At 37.0% G+C, this 22,205-nt stretch overlaps 1 protein-coding gene across 26 annotated transcripts in view; it reads left to right on the top strand.

Moving 5' to 3' along the window:
* PDE4D (phosphodiesterase 4D) overlaps positions 1-22,205 on the top strand; it is a 1,509,235-nt gene that overhangs the window by 1,472,297 nt on the left and 14,733 nt on the right. For 24 of the 26 annotated variants that reach the window (XM_021076868.1, XM_021076867.1, XM_021076869.1 and 21 more), the window contains 2 exons: positions 19,417-19,510; positions 20,862-21,034. In XM_021076868.1, the coding sequence (XP_020932527.1) occupies positions 19,417-19,510; positions 20,862-21,034 (267 nt within the window). Of the gene's footprint in view, positions 1-2,647; positions 3,221-8,866; positions 13,707-19,416; positions 19,511-20,861; positions 21,035-22,205 lie in introns of those variants that run through there. The other 2 variants (XM_013984797.2, XM_003359786.5) reach the window with 2 other exon arrangements.

Here is a 22,205-nt window from a genome sequence, read left to right as displayed (position 1 = left end):
TGGAAGAATAAATGCCAACGTGGTTAAAATAAACTTTTATTGAAGTGTGAATAAAAATGAGTTATTTTTAAATTATGTCTTCAAGTCTAAGTTCTTTGTTAGAAGGAACACAGAGGTGCATCTTACTTTATGGGCAATTAGGAAAATCTTACTTGTTTTTCGTATATTTTGGTGCCAGTAATTTAGTCTCACAATCTAAGAACAATCATGTGTAATTTTAAAAATTGTTTGAAAGCAATATTTTGCAAAATGGCAACATAGATTTAATTTGAATTATAGAAGAAGAGGAAATATTTTAGAGGTCCAGTGAATTCCAAGAGGAATTTTTTTTTTTTTCTAAAGAAACCCACATCCAGATATTTTCATAGAAACCACAGAAATAGATCTCAAGACAGCTAGAGAGAAGAGGCAGATAATCTACAAAGAAACAACGATGAAATTGACAACCTTTTCATTTATGGGAAGGATCAGGGGTTTATCTGATTGGAAGAAATTAAGTCACATGTGAAACTCTAGCTGCAAGGACGTCTAAGGTATCGATTTTTTTCCATGTCCAGCCTCTGGACAGTGCGCTGAAAGGAAGGAGGAATGGCTACTGGCCATGCTTATTTATCTTCTGGCTCTGACACACTGTTAGGTAAGCTGCTTCTGTGCAGACCATTGCTGACTGATCTCTCCTTAGTACCTGGTACCATAGTTAACACATAGTGGAGGCTAATTAAATACTTGCTGACTGAGAAGATTAGTGTCTTATACTCACTGGTACTGGGCTTGAGCTCCTTGGTTCCAAGTCACCCATGGAGTAGTACCTACGTTTTTATTGGAGATTGGAATTTCGTCCTGAAGCCTGAAGGGATGTCTTTATATTGGTCATGTGACTGCATTCTGAGAAAATTATCCCTGTTTGTTTTGTATCTTGAGAAGCATTTTCCAGTGGTATCAGTGATTCTAACAGTTTACAGACAAACCACTGATTGCATAAACAATTGGGTAGATACTGTAGAAATCTGCATGGAACTCTTTTAATCAGATTGTTTTCCTTATGACACGTTTCAGTATTTCTGGTCATAATATAAATAACGTATTGCATTCCTGACATCTGCTTACTACACTGTGTTGGATTACCTTCATTAACTCCAACTTGCCACACAACCCAGAGACTGTAAATATTTTGCTAGGGAGTTCCCGTTGTGACTCAGCAGTAATGAACCATGGTAGTATCCATGAGGATGCAGATTCAATCCCTGGCCCTGCTCAGTGGGTTAAGGATCCAGCAGTTGCCATGAGCTGTGTTGTAGGTCACAGACCAGGCTCAGATCCCGTGTTGCTGTGGCTGTGGTGTAGGCCAGCAGCTGCTGCTCTGATTTAACCCCTAGCCTGGGACCCTCCATGTGCCATGGGTGCAGCCCTAAAAGACAATAAATAAATAAATAAAATAGCTTGCTGGATATTATTGTGCTTAGAAGAGTCAGGGCCAAGATTTCAACTCAGGTGAAGCCACCTGGAGAAACCAGTGCTCCTTCACCATCGTACGTCTCATCATTCGCATACTCTACTCTTCTGTCATTGTTGCAAATGGAAAAAAAAAAAGAATCCTATTATTGCACTATTTTTAATTGTATTTATTATTACCTGTAGTAAAGTCTTCCTAAAATGTCTAAATAAGACATATTACTTTAATAAAAATATTGCCAGCTATGAGTGCTAGATTATAATTTTGGTTATGCTGTATGACCTTGCTTAGATTTTCACATTAGGAATTTGCTCTGAAGAGGGGATTTTAAAAATAGATTATCTGTTGATGCCCTTTCTGTTGAGTTGGTCTAAAAATATCTTTAAACATTTTATCCTAATATAATGTCATTGGGGTATTTAAAAGTAACTACATATTCAAAACTCCACTATCTAGTAGCTTCTTTATCCAGAACTCTGAAGAACTTGGGGATGGGGTTGGAGGTCCCTCAATAGTTTAAAAAAAAATTAATTTCACGTACTTAAATTTCCTTGCACTTAATTTGTAGGAGTCTTCTTTCTCCTTATTTATCCTCCTCCATATCTGTACCTCCCCCAGTCTTGTACATTCCCAGCAAATGGCACAAACAGACTGTCAAGGCAGGGAGTCTAGGAGTTGATTCTTATTTCTTCACTTCTAGCATTCATTTCAAGTCTCATTAACTCTTCCTCTGTTGCATCCTCCTCTTCTGTCTGCTTTTGCCTCTCTATAAGCCTGTACAGGGCCAACTTTTAAAAATGTCATGTCAGCCCCTGCTCAGAACCATCTGGTGGCACCCACACCCTCTGGAAAGCTTGCAAGTACCCACATGATCTTGCTTCGACCCACCTCTACTCTCATTCCACATACTTCTCCTCCGTCACTCTGGCTGTGTTCCCTCAGCCCTGCTCAGTGCTCTGCCACAAATCTTTTGGCTCTTTCTAGTCATCGGTGTCTCAGGTCAGGTATAACCTTCTTTTTTTTTTCTTTTGTCTTTTTAGGGCTGCACCCGAGGCATATGGAGGGTTCCAGGTTAGGGGTCGAATCAGAGCTGTAGCTACAAGCCTACGCCACAGCCACAGTAACACAGAATCTGAGCCATGTCTGCGACCTGTACAACAGATCACAGCAACGCCAGATCCTTAACCTACTGAGCAAGGCCAGGGGTTGAACCCGCGTCCTCATGGATGCTAGTCAGATGCCTTTCTGCTGAGCCACGACGAGAACTCCCAGGTATTACCTTCTTAGTTCAGCTTTTCCTGACTGTTTAATAGTCCACCATCATGGAATCGTGTTACCCCTTTTTCTTTCATCTGTGTCTGTCACTTGTTTATTATTATTATTAATATTATTATTATTATTATTTGGTCTGCTTGGTTTTTGTCTTTTTGCCCCAAGAATCCAAGGCTTACATGAGCAGAGAACTCTCCTATCTAGTTCATTACTTGATACTGGCACAAAATTTATTTAAGAAATTTTTGTTCAGTAAGTGAATAACCGTTTTAAACACTTTTATTATTTAATATTGAAAGCCCATTACTTTCCACAAGAATTTGCAATGAAATCCTTCTAGTTTTTTTAATTTTTCTTGTTTATTCATGTGAAGGGAGCAGAATTAAGTACTAGAGTAATTTTGAGAAGTACTAGATTAAAGAAAATAAAGTAAGGTTATATAGTACTATTCTTGGCAGAGCCTTTAATATGCTAAGGTACACAGCCTCCAAGAAGGTTAGCACTATATCAGAAGTTTATTTGACACTGGATATCTTCTTTGAGCACAATCACATTGGACTACTCTTCTCTACAACGCATTCTGGGAAATGCTATCTTATAAAAAAACCCATAACAATAAAAAGGGGGAAAGGGACGCTGAACTAAGTGTAAGGAGGCAGATGGATGTATTGGCCACCGGAGAACAGACTGATAACCAAGGACTCAGAAAAAAATAAAACCTGTAAAAAAGTGACAGACGTGCCGTGAGCTGTGGTGTAGGTCACAGACTCGACTCCGATCCCGCGCTGCTATGGCTCTGGCGTAGGTCGGCGGCTACAGCTCTGATTGGACCCCTAGCCTGGGAACCTCCATATGCCATGGATGCGGCCCTAAAAAGACAAACAGGACCCCCCCCCAAAAAAAAGTGATAGAAGAACTTAAAAATATGCATATAGCAATGGGACTATTCAGTTTTCTGCAAGCAGCTCTACCTACTTTAATGGACTTTTTCCATCTCTAGCAGTTGGCACAGTGCTTGACCTAGAATGAACATACAATAAATATGTGTTGACTATTTAGCAATGAGTCAATAATGGTGGCCCAGGATCACCAGAAAGTAATCAAATTAAGATCAGTTTGGTTGATTAAGAAAGCAGGGAAATATATAAAGTATTTCAGAGAATTTTTCATTCTAAAGGATGTAATGAAAATGTTATTAGTACTTACAAGAATACTTCTTTGGTTATTATATTGCCTAAAGGCTTTGCATAACTAGGAGTTTACTCTGTCTTGTCCTACTCAAAGCTAGCACAGATTTTAGACAAGCATATGTCTCTGAATGGGATATAATGATGAATCTCTTTGGAAGAGTAAATATCTTATTTTACCATATGTAACTATGCTTGAGATTTTTGTTTTTCATTCCTCGTTAGGCAAAGTTAAGCAAATATGGAATTAAAATAAGTTGAAAACATCACCTAACATTTTTTATTTATTTTATTAAAGTATAGTTGATTTACAATGCTGTGCAGCAAAGTGATCCAGTCATATATGTATATATATGTATATACATTATTTTCTTATGTTCTCTTCAATAATGGTCTTTCCCAAGAGATTGGGTATAGTTCTTTGTGCTATACAGTAGGACCTCATTGCTTAGCCATTCTAAATATAATAGTTTGCATCTATTAATCCCAAAGTCAGGGATAATTTACAAATTGATAAATGTACTTTTTTAAAAATGTAGTTGAATGTGTTTGCACAAATCATACAGTTTGAAAACTACCACCAAAATCTAGATATAAAATATTTCCTAAATCACCCAACAAGTTTTCTCTTATTTCATTGTAGTCATTCCCCTCCCCCTACTGCTAGTCACTGGCAGTCAGGATCCTGTTGTCTTATTGTCCCTATAGTTTTGTCTTTGCACAATGTCATGAATCAAATCATATAGGTGAGATGTATATAGATATAGATATATAGCCTTTTTTAATGGCTTTTTTCACTTTGCATAATGCTTTTGAGATTCATCCACTAATGACTCATTGCATTTATTAGCAATTTGTTTCTTTTTATAGCTTTCTAATGATTCATTTTAGGATGTACCACAGTTTGTGTATCCCTTTACCACTTTATTGATATCTGTGCTATTTCCAGGTTTCCACTGTTACGAATAAAATTTCTACAAACATTCATATGTAGGTCTTTTGTGTGGACACATGTTTTTCTTTCTCTTGAGTAAATAACTAGAAGTGAGATTTTTGGTTCACTGACTCACTGTAGTCATTGTTCTTGTTGTCTTTATAAGAAAGTGCCAAACTGTTTTCCAGAGTTGTGTACCATTTTGCATTCCCACTAGCAATGTGTAAGTGTTCCATTTTTCCTGCATCCTGACCAGCATTTCGTGTTGTGTGTATTTTTTCATTTTAGCCATTCTAATAAGTGTGTAGTATCACCACAGTTTAGTTTTAATTTTATTTTTTTAGGACTAATGATCTTGCATATCTTTTGATGTGCTTGCTGACTCTTTTGAGTTCTGAGTTTATAAATTCTGTGTACAAGTCTTTATCAGATATGTATTTTGCACATATTTTCTTCCCAGTATATGGCTTATTCTTTCATTTTCTTATCAGTTTCTTTCAAAGAGAAGTTTTGATGAAGTCTAGTTTATCATTTTTTTCTTTTCTGCTTCATGACTTTTGTGTTCTAAGGAATCTTTGCCTAATCCAAGATCGCAAGTATTTCCTTCTAGAAGTTTTATCATTTTTTTTTTTCCTTCTCAGCCACACCTATGGTGTATGAAAGTTCCTGGGCCAGGGATCGAAGCCGAGCCACAGCTGCAACCAACACCACAGATACCCAGCCAGAGATCAAATCCGTGTCACCCTGGAAACAACACCCTATCCTTAACCCACTCTGCCACAGTGGGAACTCCTATAGTTTATATATTTTACATTTAGTTCTGTTATCCATTTTGAGTAGATATTTGTATGTGATGCGAGGTAAAGATGAATTTCATTGTTTTGTGAGTGAATGTCCAGTTATTTAAGTCCCATTTGTTAAAAGGAATATTCTTTTTCCTTTGAATTATAGGCCAAATTTTATGACTTAAAATTATTTCAAGATTCACATATAAAAAGTGGTATTCACATATTTACAGAGGGGATGTTATTAAGTATTTTTTAGTGACTATAATAGCCATCATAAACATAGAATATTGGTATTACGACAGTTTAAGTGAATCAGGGGTTCTACTTTTGACTGTAAGTAGAAAGTTCCTTTTCATACAAGATTATTTTTGTGGAAGCTTCATTTATATGAGGTTTGTGTACCCATTCATTGCCTTAATTATTCTTTAGTAAAACAAAAGTCCCTGCAGATACGATGATGATGATAGTGGTGGTTTCAACTAGATTTACTAATTAGTTATGAGCACAGAAAACTCTGTATGCTTCAAATACATGATTCAATACATTCTATTAGGTATTAACAATTATAGAATACTTTGCCAACATGTAATGAGTTAGCCTGTGGTAAAGAGAAATTTAAATACAGTTGTCATCAAGTCATTTCAGCCTCAAGGAATCTTACAAAACAAAGTTTCTTATATTGGAATTTCTTTCTCAATAAATGTTGCAGTTTTATTTTAAATAAAACAATTTTGGGAGAAAATTTTCAAACCATATTAATTAAAGAATGATTCTTAGGTTTTTCAGATGATTTTTCGATTTTAAAAGCCAGGAGTTCCTTAAATCTCAAGCCTCCAAAATGTTTGTAAGATAAGATTTTATTTTCTGAAATGCGGTGGCTCTTCAGGAACAAAGCTGCTCTTTAAATCGCATTTGGTTCCTTTATCACTAGAGGGCAGTAAACACAAACAGATTTAGTGGATTTACCTGTGTTAAGGTTGATTTGTACTATTAGCCTTAATGGAAGAAAGTATAATTTTTATAATGTAAAAATAGATTTAAAATTCTGTTATTTTGAAATATAGGTCATCAGTTAATTCTAGATCATTATCTGCCTCCAAAACCATTTTTAAGGACTTTGAAAGCAAAAGAACGCATAGTGATTTTAGAGACACTGGGATGGTGTTGTTATTGTATTTAATATCTGAAGTTTAATTTGCCTCAGAATTCTTCAGGAGTCTTTTAGCAATTAGATTTGCATATGTTAAGCTGAGCAGCACTGGATATGTGAAGGCCTACTTTATACAGATTTGCTTCTTTGTCTTTTTTTTTTTTTTTTTTTTTTTTTTTGCTATTTCTTGGGCCGCTCCCGCGGCATATGGAGGTTCCCAGGCTAGGGGTTGAATCGGAGCTGTAGCCACCGGCCTACGCCAGAGCCACAGCAACGCGGGATCCGAGCCGCGTCTGCTACCTACACCACAGCTCACGGGCAACGCCGGATCGTTAACCCGCCGAGCAAGGGCAGGGACCGAACCCGCAACCTCATGGTTCCTAGTCGGATTCGTTAACCACTGCGCCACGACGGGAACTCCCCAGTAGCAGTGGTTCTTTACCTCAAGATACTGCAGAGTCAGCACAAAGATTAAGGATAAAGGAGTCCGCTTCTCTTTTTTTAATTACTCAATGAATTTTATTACATTTATAGTTACACAATGATCATCACAACCCAATTTTATAGCATGTCCATTTCTAAATTCACACTGTTATCATAGAGTTTGAATCAGCCTACTTATATGACGAGCTGTTCATTCACCATGAAGAGCAAAGGCTGAGACCTGTACTTGGATCTTGGCCCTGCCACGTTCAAGGCAAGTAATTGACTATTTAAGAGTGTCTGTCTTTTCACCTTAAAATAGGGATAATATTTATAACCAGGATATTGTAAAGATCAGAAATAAGATATATAGAGTTCTTAGACATAGCAGGTACCTAATAAATGCTGTTACAGTTGGCTCATTAAAATTGTCAGGAGCCAAGTCTGTCTGTAAACATTGTATCTCTCTGGCTTCATGCATAATTTCTCTTCGGGGTTGTCTAGATTTCTTTCTGCAGGCTCTACTACTGTGGCAATGGGAAGGAGCTTCTAGTCTGCTTCTTATAATGGGAAAATGAAATGAATTTTAATTTGGCTCAGAGACTTAAAAAAAAAAAAGATTTCTGATTCCCCAGAACTGTGAAAATCTTCCTTGATACTTTTTACTTGATACTGTAACTGCTATTACCATTCTCTCTCCTGCTACAGCAGATAATGAATTTACAGTGGAATCTTTTTGTGCCTGTGGTTCACTGACTACTTTGAGAAATATAAAGAATGATTAACATACCTTTCTTGCCTCCAGTGTCCTCCACCCTGGTTGTGGAGGCAAAGTTCAAGGCAGCTGAAGCAACTAGAAAAGAATTGAGGAAATTTCAGGGACACTGATTGGAGAGTCCTCCTGGCATTTCATGGACAGAAGCCAGGAGGCTTGATGTGTTGGAATCCATGGGGTAGCCCTTCACCACGGAGTGTCTCTCTGTGTCCCAGCAGCCATTCATAGAGGTGCAGAATTCACTTAGGATTACCTGAGCCTAGAATACAACTATTGTATATATATAAACACAGAGTGGTTTTTTTTTTGTGTGTAGTTTTAATCCACACTAAATTTTTGAGTCGTACAACCATAGTGTATGATGAGGGAGGATTGCACTTTGTTACATCTGAAAATCTTTCCAAGAGCCAGTCACCATTTTGGGAAAAGGCTATCTATGTTGCTGTCACATTCATGGTAATTCTCAGAAATCAGCAAACACTCACATAGCACTTAGTGTACTAAGTGCTCTACATGTATGTATGCACTAATTAAAACTCATAACAACCTGTAAGGCAGATGCTATTAGTATTCTCGTTTTCTGGATGAGTAAACTGAAGCATGGAAAGTTTAAATAACTTTCTCAAGCTCACACATCTGGTAAATAATGGTAAGATAAAAGCTTTTGGAGTGCCTATTGTGGCTCAGCGGATTAATAACCTGACTAGTATCCATGAGGATGCAGGTTTGATCATCCCTAGCCTTCACTTGGTGGGTTAAGGATCTGGCATTGCCAAAAGCTGCAGCATAAGTCACAGACGTGGCTTGGATCTGGCATTGCTGTGGTTGTGGCATAGGCTGGCAGCTGCAGCTCCAATTTGACCTCTAGCCTGGGAACTTACATATGCTGCAGGTGTAGCCCTAAAAAGAAAAAAACAACAACAAAAATGGTATAAGCTTTTGACTCTTTCATTATTTTTTACATTTAGTTGTGTGTAACTATATTTTGTGGTCTTTGATACAAGTTTTTTTCATCTGGATGTTACTGAGAAGCCATTATCCTAGGGGTTTTTTTTTGTTTGTTTGTTTGTTTGTTTTTTTGAGTATCTAAGGATTACTTTGTATGTATGTATATATATTTAGTAAAGTATATATGTAGGAAGAGCATCCAGGAATTTCATTTCAGGATTGAACAGTATTTGTTACAAAAAGAAAGAAGTAACTTAGTTTGAAGTTAATTAAAGAGTAAAATAGACTGATAGATGAATTCCAAAAGGGGCAATAATTCTGATATGGCTGAGAACCACCATAAAGCATGGTTTGGATTTAAACAATTGTATGACATACCTCACTTTTAGGGAGCTCACAAAGCCTGCTCCTGCCTCAGGGCCTCTGCTCTTGGCAAACCCATCACTTGAATTCCTCTTCGCTATCTAACCCACTCCCCCCCACCCGCAACTCCCCTCACCAGATATCCACGTGACTTGCTCCCTGTCTTTCTTCAGGTCTCTGAATGTGCGTCATCTCATCAGAGAGGCTTTCTCTCATCATCTTATAAGAGGGGAACTTCTATCCCTTATTCTTCATATGACTCTTATCATTTCTTTTCCTCCATTGTACCTACCATCACAAGACATATTATGTATTTACTGACTTAGTTATTGAATGTAAACTGCAAGTGAAAAATCTTTGCAATGCTCACTACTATGTCCCCAGTGTCCAGGACAGTGTCTGGAATACAATAGGAACATATTAAGTAATCATTAAGTAAAGGAGTGAATGCGTGTAGAATAGTTAAAGAGTTTGGAGAAAGGCTGGAAGATTTGGTTTGGAGATGCACTTTGAATGATCTAAATCTGACTTTGAAAGACCAGCTTGAAGTAGATGAAATAAAAGGAGGATATTGTAGGCAGTGAATTCACTGTCAATGGGAATGTGGGACCAGCCGTTACATCATAAGGATGGGTGGAATAGTAGCCTGTGGGAACAGTACAAGCGTGTAAAGAGCAGTTGAAGATGGGCTTGAAGTTGGGCATTAGGATCAGATGTTGTCAAGCTGGAGCTCAGGGAGGGATCTGGATCTGGTGAAGCAGGCAATACCAAGTTGTCAGTGACTGGCTTTGGAGTAGCAGGTTGAGGCTGAATTTGGGGAAAGCCGGCCTGGTGGTAGAGAGCAGTAAGGGGTTGGAAGGAGAAAAGCCAAAGCAGATGAGCTAAGAAACAAAGTGTTTTGAGTCTGAAATGTGATGGGAATGATGTGATGCAGTTGAGAGAATAAACATGGTATGTTCCCAACAAACAAACAAAGATAAACCTGGAGTTTAAAAATGTAGGCACCTTAATGGAGTAGTTATGATGTGCATCATCGATGTTATCATTGTCACCTAATACCTATTTATCACTATGTAGCGATGTTGTTTTAAGTGTTTTACATATAAGATCTCATTTAATACTCAAAATAATTGTTCTGGTTATTTACTGCCATGTAACAAATCACTTCAGGAGTTCCCTGGAGTCTCAGCAGTTTAAGAACCTGGAATTGTCACTGCTGTGGCCCAGATTCGATCTGTGGCCTGGGAACTTACACATGCTTCAGGTGCAGCCCCCCCCCCCAAAAAAAAAAAATCACTTCAAACTTATTGGCTTTGTGGCTTTTCATTGTTTTGTGGGTCAATTTGGGTTCAGGCTCAACATTCTCACTTGGAGTTCATCATGTGGTTGTAGTCAGATGGTGGCAGGAGCCGAAGTTATCTAAAGGACAACTGCCTGCATGACTGAGGCGGATTCTTCACTCTCTGGTGTGGCTCTGGGCTGGGCTGGCAGGCATAGCTGGAGACTGGCCAGGTGCGCATGCCTGCCTGCTCACACTCTTTCTCCTCGCCTTCGCCACCTCTCTCTCTCTGTCACTCTCAGCAGACACTCCATAAAGTTAGCCTGGGCTTCCTCCTAGCATGGTGGTCACAGAATAGTCAGACTTTCTTACGAGGTGGCTCAGGGATCCCAATAGTACATCCGTGGAGACCAAGGGGAGCACTGCAGGACTTCCAGTGATGACCTCCACGGTCATGCAGCATCCCTTGTTGATTACACAAGCCAGCTCAGACTCCGTAGGGTGGTGTGGCTCACAGGAGGCATCTTTGGGGACCAGCCACCATGGTAACCGATTTTACAGATGAGGAAACTGACACTCTGAGAAGTGTGAGAGTATTTGTTGAGGATTATGCACTAAAGAATTTGAACTCAGAGACTGTATTCTTAGTACCTGGATGAACATGGGAAGATCATTGTCTCTCTAGTTCTTGCTTATGTAGAAATGAAGAAGTTGGAGGAGATGATGTTGAAGGTACTTTGCATTTCTCTCAGCCTTGACGCCTTTGGATTTAGATGATGGGAATGGAAAGGAACTGACTAAGTGAAAAGGCCTTGTGTAGCAGACAGAACTTGGTAACAGTGTTGGAGGAGGGAACGTGACATGGTAGACTGGGAACATGTCAGGGTTACTCAAGGATTCAGTTGGATTAGTTACATTGAACACTTAAGAGTGGTCAACTCACATGAAACCCCTATTGAATATCAGGAAAGAGTCATAGATTTTAGTCAGGACCCCTGGAATATGGGCCCCCTCAGTGAAATGGGGAGTAGTCATGGTAAGAACTGCTCTAAATAGAAAAAGGGATTGACCAATTTTGAAAAAGTTTAAGGTGACTGCCAGGGCATTCCAGCAGGAAGAATATGTTATAGTCATTTGGAAATATGGAACTAAAATTCTGGTGCCCATTAGAGAGTGTGCGCCTAGGAGAGCCTTTGTGAATAGAACCTTTGTGAATCCAAGATAGAGAACGAAGCGAAGAAGGCAGTGAAGATATATGTTCAGAGAACTGGGAGGAAAACCTTCCTAAAGAAGCTGAAGTGTTAACTGCTTCAGAGACGTTGAGGAGAATGAGACTAGTGAGAGACGAGGACATTTATATTCTTTTGGAATTGATTTTAGTGGAGAATTGGGGGTTGAACATATTTCTTTTGTGGAAGATTCAGAGGAATTTAGGAAGTGAACACAGTAGGTATGAACTGCAGTTGAGGACTTTGGCAGCAAAGGACCAAGAGAAGCTCAGAAGAGGCAGAGCATTTCCTGCTGTCCTGATGAGGATGTGCTCTCTGACAGACAAATCTGATGCAGGAAGAGGGAGCAGCCACCCCGTCAGCAAGTCATAGAAGTGCAAAGCAGTAGGTACAAACTGAGAAGGAGGTGAGGTAGAATGGACAGAACTTTCTCCTAAAAGCTGGATTCCCTCATTTCTTAGCCATTAGACCCCTTTAGTATAAAAGTTACAGAATAATGCAATCTCAAACCCAATAGAAATGATTATTTTTTCTCAAAGGAATTTAGATTTCTTATTTAACTCTCCTTGTAAAAGGCTTGATCACTCTTGTATTCTTAAAGGTCACTCCTCCCACCCCCTGCCAGACCAGGGAACAAACCCAGGCCACAGCAGCAACCCTAGCGCTGCAGTGACAGTGCTGGATCCTTAACCTGCTGTACCACGAGAGAACTCAAGAGTCAATCATACAATCAGAAAAGTATTTTCTTCTGATCAAACTACGGATCCTGAAATAGGTACACAGAACTCTGCATTCTTTAACCATACACAGTGCTGTAGTTTTCAGGATTCCCCCCATCACTTATAATAAATCATCACACCCTTAGATTTTTAAGGTTTTAAGCTATAGTATAACAGTAGAAACAGAAGGACCTGAGAACAGCAATGCTACAGGTGAGGAAATGTATCACTTACATTTATGAATTCTGGACATTAATCATATTTTATAGTTAACACTATGCTATTATGTAGACTGAGGAAGAACTGTAGTTACGCATCACCAGGGAAACCACTTGTTTTTGACAGAAGGAGATGATTAAAATGCCTGATGGCCATTTTTAAAGCAGCTTCTCTTATTTTGAAGAGAAATCAGAGAATATTAAAATTCATAGAAATGACTCTGAAAGGATTGGCAATTCTTATTTAAGAATGCACTATGGATTTTGCAGAGTTTTATGGTGCTTATTCATCACTCCGAGAGGGAAGCCCATTCATCTTTTCAGATGGCAGCCTCAGCGGTAGGGATACCATTATTAAATGGCGTTTACCAGAGGTGAGGAGGAAAATCTCCTCCCCAGAGGTTCACCCTTGCCACCCAATCACAGAGCAGCCTGAACCTAGTCCAGCCCCCTACCCTGACAAAGCCAGGGGCGCAGTGTGATTGGTGCATAGTTGGAGTTTTATGGGAGGGGTTTCTTGTCACTCTTCCAGGCTTCCCTGCAGTTCCTTATTTGGTAGCTTTTGACAGAACTAGTCTTTCTTACAGCTAAGCATCTTGACATACATTATTCATTAAGCCCTGGAGCTCAGGGAGAGAAAGATGCAGACCCTTAGATCTTTAGATGATTCTTTATCACATGAATTTTCTTTATTCAGAATAGTGGTTGAATTCTGTTGCATTCTGGAGTTTTACAAAAGGCATGTATTCAGTGGGAAGCCGGCTGGATGGGAGCTAATGCAAGGCTTTCTTATGTGTACTTAATTACCAGAAATCTTTAGAAATCTACACACCCTGTGTTTGTGGTGATTGTTAAAATATCAAGGTTTTGAAGATATACATATTTTAGAACTGATTGTCTCTTTATATAATCAATCAAAAATGCCTGAAGCAAACTATTTACTGTCAGTATCTTGGGGCTACATAAAGGTAAGATTTATTTAGCCTTTATAAACTCCTGATTACTCTGATTACATAACTAATACTCTTAATAAATTACAGTGGAGTTAAGCTTTCTAAGCAATCTTGATTTTTTTCCCTAGACATGAACTACAAAGGAAATGTGTCTTTTTAAGTGTTCAATTTAAGGAAAAATTGTATAACTTTTATTAGCTGTAATTTGCATGTTAAAATAACTTTTTAATGTTCAGCATTTCTTCTATTTCTCATGTGGTATAGATTTAAGTTGTGCTTTTAAGCATCAACATAATTAAATTCATTGAAAGCAAATTTTGGGGCTAAATTACGTATACTGGTACATGGGTTCCAATGAGTATGTAGCACTTAAAGTTTATAAAAATTAATTTGTGGCTCTTTCTAAAAATCCATGCGACTTTTTTACCTCATGAGGTATATATTTTTTAACCTTCGGATGTAAAGCTCTAGATGACATTAAAAGTGACATTTCTTGACTTTTTAGCTGATAACTTATTAAAATGAACACTTGATTATCTGTTTGTAAACCTAGAAGATGTAAATTTATATGACAGCTATTTTTGTTAATCTCAAAAAATGAATTAGTACTCTGCATTTAATAAAATTGTATTCCTGCTTGGCAAGCTTCTTGCATGCCCTGTGTTAATGCTAACCTGGCAATCCTATCTCTATAATAGAAGCATGAGGTAGAAAAGCCTTTTTCAATCCTGAATGAAGCATTACTTCAGAAATTGGGATTTATTCTTAAATATTTGAGCAAATCACAATACACATTTTTAAAGAATCCTTTTCTATTACTTTAAGGACTCTCAGATTGAAGTATTTTTCATTTTCTTTGTTTCTTTGTAAAGGGAAATTTCCTCTTTCTTGTGGGATTTGCTTGGATTATAAGAAAACTTATTTTAGTTTTAGTTGTCCAAATAGACATGATTTTCCACCTCTCTTTAAGTCTGGATGGTCTAGATTTTTGTAAATTTCATTACTTGAGTTTTGCTAAACATTTCTTGGCTTAAATTTTTTTTTAATACATAAAAGTGTAGAAAATAATAAAGGAGCCCCTCCCCCCATCTCCGTAGAATCCCTCCCCAATCTCCCTAGAATTCATTTCTTTGCTTTTAGACAGCTCGTATTTGGTGCCTTTTTGAAGGGCTTCACATTTCTGTTATGGTTATGAATAATAGCCCCAAGAGTCTAATACAGAATTTTAATGCTTTTTGTGAAAAATTTTGATGGGCAGCTTTGTTTATGTTTTTAATACTATATTGCTAAAAACACTGAGAAAGGACAAATATAAATGTATTTATAGTCTTAGGTATTTTGAAAGATTTATTTTTATACAGCTAATACAGTATTTATTTTAGCTTTTAATACTTATATCCACTAAACTTAGAGTGTATCAGTGCAGCATATTCAAATGATTTTTAGCAGAATATTGTGGGGGAAGAATAAGCATTTACTTAATGTTTGACCTTTACTACCTTCTTAATTATATGCTAGAGAATATATAATGTACCCAGTAGCACCTTGGCATGAGGGGGAAGTACAGGAGTTAAATCTAAGAATACTTCAATTTTTGTCTTATTTAATTTTGCTTCCTTGACAATCTTAAATATAGAACATAAATTGAAAACCAGTATACAGGTTTAAAAAACAATATACAGTATTCAAATCAACTACATTTTCACTTTTGCTTAGATTTCCTGCATGCAGACATTCTGATGCATAATGAGAACAAAGGATTTGAAAGCATTCACTTAGAAATCTTTTTTCCTTTGTTTCAACAATAATTCTACATATTATTTTAGACTATTTAGACCAAAAATAATCAAACTAGCTCATCAACAGAAAGTATTTAAAGATTACTTTTAAAAATATCTAAATGCTCAATTAAATTTTTCTGCATTTTGCAACCAGTTCTTTTGGAAATCAGTTCTGTATTTTGTCTCTTCTAAATCTGTAAATTAAGAACCCATAAATAAGAGTGTTCTAGGAAAAATACATTTTTAGTACCTTTTCTAGTCATTTCCCCCCGGTGGCAATTTTATATAGTTTTCTTAATAAGTAGTATGTAATTATCTTTAAGTGAGAGAAATTCCATTTACATTTTAAAAATGATTGTTGAGTGTTTAGTTTATTGTTCTTTAGCACATCCAGCTTTGGACTCCAAAACCAAATTGTAAGATCAATTATCAGTTGAGAAAGCAGTGATGGTAATTTTTGTGGTTATTAATTTAACTTCCCTGGACTATACATTTTATATCAGTAGCCAAAAAGGGAAGCAATTTTAATTCCTTTTAGAAAAGCCCTTGTGTTATAACTTAATTGACTTTCTGAAAATTGTCTTTAAGAAATCTCCCATACTCTTTGGAAGAAAAAGGACTGCTTAAAATATTGTCTCATCTAATTATGTTGAAAAGAAATGTCGACTTCCTTGGAGCACCTCACTAGTCTTGGGAGGGAGATGGGTGTTCGTTCAATGGGTGTTCGTTCAATGAAGGGTTTCTCCACCCATGCTTTTGGGTTTCAGACAAAGGCAGAAGGGTAGTCTGGGAATATATGAATATGAGGCAAAAATAATCAGTAGAATATAATCTGTCATTTATCAGTGTGTACAATAGAATCCTTTCACTGGTATTTTTGCCTTAGTTATCTGTATGTACTAACAGGCTTTTTGATGAGTTGTATAATCAAACTGCCGGAAAAATTACACCTTGTTCTTCATATTCTTCCAGATAAATCTAATAATTTGTGTGGCATATCTATAGTTACAGTTCAGTTTTTTTTGCTTGGGCATGTGGCAACATATCCCTCTTACCACAGTGCTTACACGTTGAAAGGCGGCTCTGCAGAAAAACTGGATTCTGCTTTAATTTTTCCAGTTGCACCCACCCCCCACCCCCCACCATGGTTGCTGAAAGCCTTACGCATTCCCTCAGCTTTTAAGACAGGTCTTTGTCATGACCGTATAGTTCTTAATAGCAACTTTTATCTCATAGGACAATTTCAGATCAAAGAGCTATTTCATTAAACATATATTTAAAATGTTTAGCAGACTCTCTTGTATATATTTTGCCTAAAGAGAATTTTTTGCAAGAGGAAGCTTCATTTGTTAAACAAGGATTTACTTACCTTTGGGCCTTACGCATGGTATTACTGTTAAATTTTTGAAGCATCGTGACCATTTCCTATATAAATAATACCCTAAATTATTTTGGGGGTGGTGTTAGGGGAGCTAGATATTTAGCTATATATTTGTGTGGATATAACTATAGTTAGATCTTCTATACATTTGTCCTGCAATGATAAAAATCATCTATCACTATGAAAGGCCCAGGAAACTGAGAGAAAGAACTCAAATAATGTTAAACACCTGCCATGGGCCAGTACGAGTTAAATGATCTAATGCATTCATGGGTGGTAGCCTGTAATTTACTAAAGAAAATATAACTGTATAAAAATTAGAAAATGTTTTGAACACTGTTGGAAATGTCTTCATAAACATTCTTGGAAGGTTCCAAATTTTCATTTTTTTCCCCAGCAGATCATAATATATAATGCTTAGTGAAATAAGCATCAACCGATGTTTTGTAGAGTGTGTGATGCTAGTTTTTAAAATATACATACATCCCTGTGACTTATTTATTTTATAACTGGTTGTTTGTACTGTCTCCTATTTTGCCTGTCCCTTACACCTCCTACTATGGCAGCTACTAGTTTTTCTGTATCAGTGCATTTATCTTATTATATTTGATCATTTGTTTTGTTTTTTAGATACCACATATAAGTGAAAACATACAGTATTTGTCTTTCTCTGTAAGACTTACTTAACTTAGTACCCTTTTTCTGTAAGACTTACTTCACTTAGTACCCTCCATGTCTGTCCATGTTGTCACAGATGGCAAGAGTCCATTCTTTTTTAGGGCTGAGTACTATTCCACTGTATGTATATACCATGGGATATAATGTGCAACATAGAGAATATAGTCAATAATATTATAATAACTTTGTGTGGTGCAGAATCTATAAAAATATTGAATGTCTATGTTGCACACCTGAAAGTCATAGAATAGTAAGTCAACTCTACTTCAATAAATGTAGATATACAAATGGAAAAAAAAAGGCTTATATGGAAATACAGGTAATTATGCATGGTTATTAGTAGAGATCCAATTTTTCTATATAGCTTTCTAGATTTTCTATATCACATGTGCATTTTATGATCAGAGCAAGTTATTAAAAAATACGCAGAGGAAGTGAACTTTGCATTCTTGAGTTTGAGAATAAGCTCCTTTAACCTGTAATTAAACAACCAGAGGCATCTCTGTTGGTTATAATTCTTCAGTTTGGGCTATAGAATGCTAATAAGCATTTCTTATGTCCAACAGGAAATTTTTTGTTGATCACCCTCAGTGCTTTACAGTGACAAATTCTTATACCTTATCTAGATGATCAGTAAGATTAACTCTGGAAGCTGTTTGACAAATTATCTTGAGTCAGAACACCTTGGTATGAATTCTGCAGACAATCAAGATTTTTTAAAAATTATGATAAACTAATTAAATACTGAGTTAGAATTACATTTCAGACATGGCTAAATAATGAACTTGCTACTCTCTTTCCCCTAGACTTAAATGAGTATTTCTGGTGAAATTCAAAATTTTAAAGGCTACTAAATATTACACTAAAATGTAATTTTTTTGCATCAGTTATCTAATAGTTGCTCTATGTGTAGAAAAAGTATGTTTATGGATGTTAAGAGAAATATTAAGATATATTAGAAGGTCTATTTGGGTTGATTTGGGAGTCAAAGGGAGATATATTAAGAAGCATTTAGTGGATGGGAAAGTGTAACATCTCAACATTGTTGAGAATTCTGGATTTTGACAATGCTGTGGGATGGTGGTAGATAAATTCTGGAGGGGGGGAGATACATTTCTTTGAATAAAATAGGCCCCAGGGCACCAGTAAAATAAATGGTGAAGCAGTGAAGTTTCAATTGAACAGATCAATTTTCAGTTGTATTTATGAGACCCAGGGAAATGGATGCTGAGAACCAGAAAATCCCTACTTAGAAAAAACTTTAAAAAAGGAAACATTATATAGTCGCTATTCAAATATTTTCCCCATAATTCTTGGAGAGTGCTCCAATCTATTTAGTTTTACTTTTGGAAAAAGAGACTACATTTTAACCTCTAACCAGTATACATATTTGTTTTTCCTAATGACAGATTAATTGATAAAAACATACCATATTTTATTGTGTGACAAACCCTTTTGTGTATTTATAAGTTAGCCTTTTTTCTCTTCTCTAAATACTAATAGTACATGTTATTTTGTATGCCTCCCCCCTTAATTAATGTTCTCCTTGAGTAAATCTGTGCTATCCAATGTAGTAGCCCCAAGCTACATGTGACTACTGAAGTTTAAGTTAAAATCCAATAAAATTCAGGATTCAGTTCCTCATTTGCATTAGCCACATTTCAAGTGCTTGACAGCCACATGTGTGTCTAGTGGCTACTATAATGGAGCAGAAATTACAGAATTTTTTTCATCCTTGTAGAAAGTTCTGTTAGACGGCACTGATCTAATGTGTCAGAAAAGGTTAAAATTTCTTTGGCATGTTTTCTGTATCTTAACATGTGCATATGTTATTTCACTTAAACTTTCCTCTTCTATTGTTTCATTTTATCTTTCTGTTTTTCAGTTTAAAAGGATGCTTAATCGGGAGCTCACCCATCTCTCTGAAATGAGTCGGTCTGGAAATCAAGTGTCAGAATATATATCAAACACGTTCTTAGGTGAGAATAACAACTTAAAAGCAATTTGCAAATTTTCTTTTGAGTTGTTTGTTTCTGGAAGTAGATCGGGGTGCAAAGCTATTTTGTAAATCAGAGTTAGGAATTCCATTTGTTTTCCTTCATCATATTAATAGTTTGAGCCTCAAAGCTTTAGAACCTAAGGTATCAAAGTTTTTTTATCTTTTAGTTTTATTCAGGATTTTAGGGATTCTCTGAATTAAAGTTGCATATGGCCCATCTTTCCAACTCAACTGTAAAATATATTTTATAGAGAAATCTCTTCATGCATTCAGTTAATTCTTGCTAAATGCCAGCCATTGCTGGGTACTAGGTATTTAGTGATCAATTAGAAATGGTCCCTAAACTCAATAAGTTGATAACCTAATGGGCAGCATGCCTGGTAAACTAGAGAGGCAGTAAATACAACACAATTGCTAAAGCAAAGCTTGAGGATAATAGCTGGGCTGGTGTACTGGGATGCCACCACCCCACCTTCCACCCACAGAAAGAAAATACATTAAGAGAAAGTCAATAATTTGAACATATCCTTGATCTTAATTTACTTTCAAAACAAAACTGCTGTAATATCTCATTAGCACATTCACTAAACAGACACATGTTGAACACACACTATGTGCAAGGATGAGCTAAAGGAACTCACTGCCTTGAAATAGTGGGTGAGTGTACTGAGACATAGTGTGTCTCATTGGAAAACAACGTTTAGCTTTTGTGAATCTGATTATTCACAAAATATTGTTTGAGATAGTATTGGAGATTCTCTGTGCTCCACAGAAGACCTTGTTAGACTGTGCAGTCATTTTGCCTTGTATAGAAAATGTAAACTGGTAGGAGTGATCTAAGTCTTTCAGATAGGCTGTGTATGCTCCCCATTTCAGTAAGCTCTTAGGTTCACACACTGCTGTTTTTATATTTGTGTGTGAAGTTTCTATCATTTCAAAGTAGGTATTAAAACTGGAGTTCTTAACTTGGCAAAAGCAGTTGTCCTGCCACTAATGAAATTACTGAACAGTGGACATAACCAATGTGTTTTACCTTTCTTCAAGTTTGCTATCACGTTTCTCAAAAAATTGTATCGGGACATTCAAAGACATGATCACTGAATATATTTGGTGTTAATTATATTGTGTTGGGATTATTTGCTTAATTTTGTGTGTGATTGTATCAAGTCCACCTCTGATTATAAATACCTTCTTTAAAAGGAGTTTTACTTGGAAAGATTTCTTAGAACATATAATGATCAATTTAAATTGCCCAGTTACACATGTTATGATTTGCTTAAAAACCAGGTAAAATTAATAGTAAATGTACAACATTTTTCTAAATTTTTAAGATAAGCAGCATGAAGTGGAAATTCCTTCTCCAACTCAGAAGGAAAAGGAGAAAAAGAAAAGGCCAATGTCTCAGATCAGTGGGGTCAAGAAGTTGATGCACAGCTCCAGTTTGACTAATTCAAGCATCCCGAGGTTTGGGGTCAAAACTGAACAAGAAGACGTCCTTGCCAAGGTAAGATGATTTCAGATATCAGAAATGTGCAGCAAACTTTGATTCCTTCTCTTTGAAATAGATGCAGAAATTCATTAATTTGTGGGTTTTTTTTTTTAAGTCAGGAAAGCGCTTTATAAAAATTTTTTAATTATTTGAGTTTTATTTTTACTTTGTTGTCTCTTTTGCCATTTCTTGGGCCGCTCCCACGGCATATGGAGGCTCTCAGGCTAGGGGTCAAATCGGAGCTGTAGCCGCCAGCCTGCACCAGAGCCACAGCAACTCGAGATCCAAGCCACATCTGCAACCTACACCACAGCTCACGGCAACACAGGATCCTTAACCCACGGAGCAAGGCCAGGGACCGAACCCCCAACCTCATGGTTCCTAGTCAGATTCGTCAATCACTGAGCCACGACGGAAACTCTGATTTGAGTTTTATTAAAATGTGGATTTAGGCAGATGGTTTAGTGTCCTTTTTCTTTGTTGGGAGGCTGCCCTGGCAGCATATTGAATCTAAGCAGCAGCTATGACCTATGCCACAGTTGCAGCAATGCTGGATCCTTAACCCACTGGGCTGGGCCAGGCATCACACCCATGCCACCCCAGAAACAATGCTGGATCCTTAACTGCTAGGCCAGTAGGGAACTCCTGGTGTCCTTTATTTTTGCATCTACATTTGATTGTTTGACTTTAAACAATTAAAATTCTTTTAAAAGTATAGTAAAGTTTTTGCAACTGGGTTTTAACTGTTGAAGAAATGCTTTGACACCCATATTTCAAATATGTAAATATGTTATATTGTCAGAGGCATAAGGTTAAGCCATTCAGCTTTTAATGGTTAAATGAATTTGCCTAAAGTTTACCTGTATGTACATAGTGCATCTGTTACATTTAAAAATGAGTCATTTTTTTTTTAAATCTAACAAACTGTGTGTGTGTGTGTGTGTGTGTGTGTGTGTGTGTGTGTGTGTCTTTTCTAGGGCCGCACTCGTGGCGTATGGAGGTTCCCAGGCTAGGGGTACAAGTACAGAGCTGTTGCCTCCAGCCTACGCCACAGCCACAGCAACATGGGATCCAAGCCAAATCTGCGACCTACTCCACGGCTCACCACAACACCGGATCCTTAACCCACTGAGCGAGGCCAGGGATTGAACCCACAACCTTATGGTTCCTAGTCAGATTCATTAAC

This window comes from Sus scrofa, chromosome 16 (assembly GCF_000003025.6).
Source record: "Sus scrofa isolate TJ Tabasco breed Duroc chromosome 16, Sscrofa11.1, whole genome shotgun sequence".
NCBI lineage: Eukaryota > Metazoa > Chordata > Mammalia > Artiodactyla > Suidae > Sus > Sus scrofa.
Note: the sequence above shows the minus strand (reverse complement) of the source record. Positions and strands in the feature narration are given on the sequence as shown.